Source organism: Macrobrachium nipponense, chromosome 48 (assembly GCF_015104395.2).
Source record: "Macrobrachium nipponense isolate FS-2020 chromosome 48, ASM1510439v2, whole genome shotgun sequence".
NCBI lineage: Eukaryota > Metazoa > Arthropoda > Malacostraca > Decapoda > Palaemonidae > Macrobrachium > Macrobrachium nipponense.
Window position 1 is genome coordinate 11,973,944 of NC_087223.1, and position 5,949 is coordinate 11,979,892.

Sequence of the window (5,949 nt, forward strand, 5' to 3'; positions counted from 1 at the left end):
AATCTAGTTTTATGTCGATTTAATCTCTAGCTAAGTTGTGTTGCCTTATTGATAACATAATGTGACTAGATGTCACCAGTATTCCCAGGTGTCCTCGGTGAATTACGTAACCGTAAAGCCTTTATACTCCCTAATGAAGAATCAATAAATTTGTTTAGTTTCAATACAATTTATTGACATTTGCGGAACTAATTCACAGGCGAAAGCACTGCTTCCTCAATTTATTTCTTTATTATTTGTGCAAGCACAGCTGTTATTTTCTCATGGGAGTATTGAACTCTTGTTGTAGCAAGTTTTGGGAGAAAGTTTCTGTACTGATACATAATGAATGAACGTAGGTCACTGACCTATCCATGATTCAACTGTTGAGTCATGGATGAAATCCTAAAAAGAAAAACTTCCATTTTGTATTTCTCACTTTGTGAACTACAGTCGTCATCATGATTATTATCTCACGCAGCTGTTTATTTTGTCATTTTCCGGTTGAATATGGATTCATGAAAATAATAAATATAGGGTAAACAAATACTACTTGAAAATGAGAGTGCAAAACACCTCTAATTCCTTTCACCAGTTTTAAAGCTTCTGGCCATCACCAATGATGGTCGAGGTTGCTAGTTCATTGTGGCTCTGAATCTCTTGATTTTTTTTTATTATTTATTATCCTTTAATCGTCATAAACAGAAAACACCCCACTTTTACCTTTATTTCTTCATTCTATCTATCTACCTACCTATATATCGATTTAACTCACGTTACCTAACAAGCTCCAAGTAGGACTAATGAAAATGAATAACATTATTATTATTATTATTATTATTATTATTATTATATTATTATTACTATTATTATTATTATTATTATTATTATTATTATTATTATTATCATTATTAACCAAAGGAAATCTGAGGACATTTGGAAGGTAAACAGTCAATTAATCTTGTAAAAGTTTTATTACAAAACATATTTTACACACGTACATTCTTCTCACAGTCAAACAGAAGTTAAAATGGAACTTTCAGTTAAAATGCAAAAGTGTATATATATATATATATATATATATATATATATATATATATATATATATATATATATATATATATATATATATATATATATATATATATATATATATATATATAACTCTCTTGATTTAATGAACACACATGAACATTTACATTTTCACATGAAGACTAATTGCCATATAATACTTCACATTCAAAAAGGGACTTTAAAAGAAAATGTCCAAGAAAGAAGCAAAGAAAAGTGCAGAATAGAAAAAACTTAAGAAGAAAGAAGAATCAAAATAAAAATCTTATTTTCCTTTCTTGCCCACCAAAACCATTAATCCTGTAAGTCAAAGGAAAGCTTGAATAGGAAAGGTTTAAAAGGCAAGATTAGATACAGTATTCATTATCCATCTTGGCTGTATTATTTTTGTGTAATAGCTTAGAGAATTTTTCCTTGAGCAGAGGCAGAAGTAAGTTAAGACTGAAAGAAGTAACAATTTGGCCCTGGCAATGTTTGGAGAGAGGGAACAAAATAAGAGGTCATCAGAATTCAAGTTCCTAATACCTTAGTTTTGGGTTCTTCTCAAGAAGTTGAAGAAAGTAAAGTTAAAGAAGAAAATGATATGGGTAACAAGACAAATGACTAGGAAATGATTATAACAAAACAACAGAGTCGCAGGCTAACTATGTAATGGGGTACTATAATTTTTTTATCTGTGTTCCACAGAAAACCTGCTGTGACAACATTGATTCTCCTGCTGTATTTGATAAGATTTATCACAGGAATTTATTGATCATTCTGCAGCAATGACAAGATCTAAGCTGTCACTGACATCTACCGATAAATGGTGGCTTACCATGATCACTAAGTCTTGGTGTAAAGAGCCACTTCCTAAATGTTATTAGGGAGAGTTCCTTCATCAGAAAGCCTTGACCAAATAGCAGCCTACCCATTAATGGCCAGAATCCCCAACGGATACCTTGACTTTCAAACGGGAGCAGTTACAGTCCTTACGCCTGAAATGTCGGCGTCACCCCCAGTAGGAGGTCTTTTCCAGCTCCGTATGACCATGGTATATTAGGTGTGGAGAGGACATCAGGAGTGGCGGCTACAAATGCTGCCTGGTCAGTCAAGACCTGGAGTCCTGGAGTCAGGGGAACGATGGGCTTGGTGGCCCCATAGCCATATTGAACGCCACACTGAGGCTTGACTGTTACATAGTCTGTCACCACGTGAGTCTGATGTTTATAAACTGTTTTGGTGAGGAACTGGGTATGGTAGACTGTATCTGTGATGTAGTTGGTGTGGAGCACAGTTTTGACGACCGGTACTGGCTCGAAAGCTGTCGAGACCAGGACTTGATTGTAAGTGGATATTGTGGGTACGTACTCCTTGACTTGCTGTGTCACTGTGATGGGTCCTACCACAGCAGGTGCCCGGGCAGCTTCGTAAATGGAAGTGGTGACGTGGTTATACTCTGTTGTGGTGATGTACTCTGGTGGGGCGGTCACAGTCACTAGCCTGGGTTGGAACTCGGTGGCAATTTGAGTCACGTACTCAGTCACGGTTTCCAATACGAGCGATGGCTGGAGCTGAATCTGTTTGGGTTACGAGTAAATCAATGTTACAGATGGGGGACAGAGTATATTAGTTGTGCCCCAGATGAAGCACAGGGCAGTTGGACATAGGATGTCTTACTGGTGCTACAGTTGAAAGATAGGACTTCAAAAATCAAGTGCATCCCAGTTACAAAAAGACAAACAAACAAACTTACCTTGGTTTCTGTGACGTATGCCGTGGTGGGGACCCTGACCGTCTGGAACGCATTGCTGATCCTGACATCAGGCACAGTCTGGGTGATGTAGTCAGTGGCTGTGACAGTGACGAATCGTGTCCTGAAGACTGGGGAGAAGTTCACCTCGGTGGTGCGTTGGAAGATGTTGTTAGTCAGTACTGCTGTCTCAGTCTGGAAAGAATTTTGAAAGAAGCTGTATCACAAGGACTTCGGCGGGGTTCGGGAGTTCCGTTGCCCTCCTCAAATTTTCAGAGCAATTCCCGTATTTTTTCTCAGAAACCTGGTCTGGAGGATGGTAAGCTTAGCTGACAACAAAAGACTAGCGAATCTCCTAGGTTTTAAATTGAAATTATCATAAATTTCAAGATTTTGTGGCGGAATATGGTATTAATAAAGACCAATATGACAAAATTAATTATTAAGTAAAATAGGAATAGACTCCTGAGAGATAAAGAAATTTAATAATTGAAATAATACTATTGATAATAATTCTAATATCTCTGTGATGAAAGTACCTAACTACGAGAATAATAAAGAGACTTCATGAATGAATAATAATAATAATAATAATAATAATAATAATAATAATAATAATAATAATAATAATAACCTCTGTGAAGAAGTTATTCCTTGGAACGGCGATGGACTTCGTGTAGGTCGAAACCAATTTCTGAGTCAGGACGTCAGTGACATACTCGGTCTCTACCTGTCTCTGGAACTGTGTTTGCAAGAGCACTGTTGGGACGAGGTTCTGGACGAATTCTGTCTGGAAGATGGGGACCTGGAAAGGAAAAAGCGACAGAGAGATGTTAGATGGTAAGTCATTTGAAGCTGGAACAAGGGCATTTTGCTGATGAAAGGATGGCAGATAGTAATCTACATTCTTAAACCCACAACAAAATAGCACTTCCACACAAAGAATGAATACACAACCCCACAAAGGATAGACCTCCCACACAAAGAATAAGTAAACAAAGAAGGGCATTACTTTGTGAGTTTGTATTCTCATTTTGGAGTAAATAAACCGACAAAGAAGTGCCCTTTCACACAAAGAATGAGTAAACAAACCCACAGAGTATAAAACCCTTCTAATCTCTGCATTCACACCCACAAGCGCTCCCAACCTAACCTACCGGAACAGTCTCGGTGATGAAGTTGGTGACGAAGTGAGTCAGGGGTTCGCACTTGGGAACCTGGACCTCGACGATCTGGGGTTCCACGTGGGGGGGTGGGTAGTTCGGAGTGGGACCTGGGGCGTGGAAGGCGATGAGTGGGGGGGCAACATCTTGATGGCCGCCCTTGAAGAAGGAGTTGATTCCTCCGAAAATGTCTCCGAAGCCGCCCCCAGTTCCTTTCTTGACGCCCCCGCTACCGTAGCCGTCGTTGACGTAGATCGGCTGCAGGTAGGCTGATAGGCCCGAGCCTCCACCGTGTCCATATCCACCTCCACCTCCGTACCCACCACCCCCATGACCTCCACCTCCCTTCGTGGCGGAGGTGAGAGGAGCCAGACACGCCAGGAGGATGAAGAGCCTCATTTTCATCGTGGCTGCTGGAAACCATAAATAAAGCTATAAATATTTGACAGAGGTGAGTGGCGCATTGTTTGTGGAGCCATCAATGCGCTACTGATTGGTAGTCTGTGTAACATATCTGATTTTCTATACATAAAAATAAACATTTCATGAAATTTTAAGATGTATTTTAATTCTTTTAACGACAGCAGTGCCAGATAAAGATTATATCAATTGTAAATAAATTAAATAAAATCTCGTATATAAAATCTCGTATATATTTTTCAGTAGTATAAGAATTATTAGGTACAGATATCAGTACAAGCATTCATGCATACAATCAAGAATATGTAAATGAATGCAGTGCATGGATGCATTCAAATTCATGCGAATGTATACACACATCTATAGTTTACTGATAACAACAAGCATACTCGTATGTATATATATATATATAATATATGATATATATATATATATATATAGATATATATATATATATATATATATATAATATATATAATCTTTCAACTCGGCAACAGCAAGAAATTTGATGTAATAGTGACAGCAGCCTCTTAGCCTTTCTCCAAAATCATCCCCTTCTATATGTTCCCAAAGTTAAAAAAAAAATCAATTTGAACCTAACCGGTTCTCGAATGAAACCCCCCAAAGAATGACCAACTCAAGCCACCGACAGCTGGAGCGGCGGCGCTGACCTTACCTCGACCGCAGGAGGCAACACACTGAATCGTCCCGTCGGATCGCGCCCCTATTTAAAGCCTCTGGACCCTCCTCACTCCTAATCACCCACGGCCCCGAAGAAGAGACAAAAACCTGGTCAAAGAAAGGTGGATTTTCTTCTCTCTGGCAGACTCGAGCGCCTAGGGCCAATTCAGGAGGCTGTGGAAAACCTCGAGACGAATATTTTGTGGATAACTTTAAAAGATTTGACTTGATAACTGACTTAATTGTTGCAACATTCGCATAAATTCATTTGTATTTTCTGAAAGGATTAAATGTTTCAGAATTGAATTTTAAGTTCCTATATACCTCCAAAGTCTTAATTATTTGTCTATTTATCAATTGCAAAGGAAAATTAGTTCCCATCTTGTAATAAAAATCCTGAATTCAATTTCTTTGGGAAAAATGATGTAAATTTGATATTGTAATATGTTGAAGAAAGCACTACAGAAAAACGGATGAGAGAGAGAGAGAGAGAGAGAGAGAGAGAGAGAGAGAGAGAGAGAGAGAGAGAGTTCAGTCAAATAAATCATAGTGAAAGGAATAAGCACGACTGAGAAATGGAGACACCGTGATTATTGAATGAGAGAGAGAGAGAGAGAGAGAAAGAGAGAGAGAGAGAGAGAGAGAAATGAAAGTAGACAATGTACTTTCAGTTCAAGTGGTTCAGACTAATGACAATATTGGGTGCAAGTTCTGGACATTATCGTTTTAAAGCGCCAAAAGTTGAGGTATCTTTTTCCTTTAGTCAGTCTTAATTTCTAGAATTATTCGAATGTTTCTGTGCCTAGTCTTTTTATTAATCTATTGATTTTTAAAATTATTATTTTCCTGTTATTGATACATAAAACATGATAAAAATGATAATGTGATAATGATAAAACCAGA

General features: G+C 37.9%; 1 protein-coding gene across 1 annotated transcript; it reads right to left on the minus strand.

Moving 5' to 3' along the window:
* Positions 1-1,467: 1,467 nt before the first annotated feature.
* On the minus strand, positions 1,468-5,144 carry LOC135205043 (uncharacterized). Its single transcript, XM_064235306.1, has 5 exons — positions 5,042-5,144; positions 3,940-4,358; positions 3,417-3,587; positions 2,786-2,977; positions 1,468-2,609 (listed from the first exon to the last, which is right to left on the minus strand). Exons 2-5 carry the CDS (start codon positions 4,348-4,350, stop codon positions 2,022-2,024), a joined length of 1,362 nt encoding a protein of 453 aa, XP_064091376.1. The 5' UTR covers positions 4,351-4,358; positions 5,042-5,144; the 3' UTR covers positions 1,468-2,021.
* Between the last annotated feature and the right edge of the window lie 805 nt (positions 5,145-5,949).

Coding starts and splice junctions, on each gene's coding strand:
- LOC135205043 (XM_064235306.1), bottom strand. CDS start 4,350: ATGAAAATGAGGCTCTTCATCCTCCTGGCGTGTCTGGCTCCTCTCACC. Junction 3,588..3,939: donor TCATCACCGAGACTGTTCCG/GTAGGTTAGGTT, acceptor TTTCCTTTCCAG/GTCCCCATCTTCCAGACAGA. Junction 2,610..2,785: donor CATACGTCACAGAAACCAAG/GTAAGTTTGTTT, acceptor TAACCCAAACAG/ATTCAGCTCCAGCCATCGCT.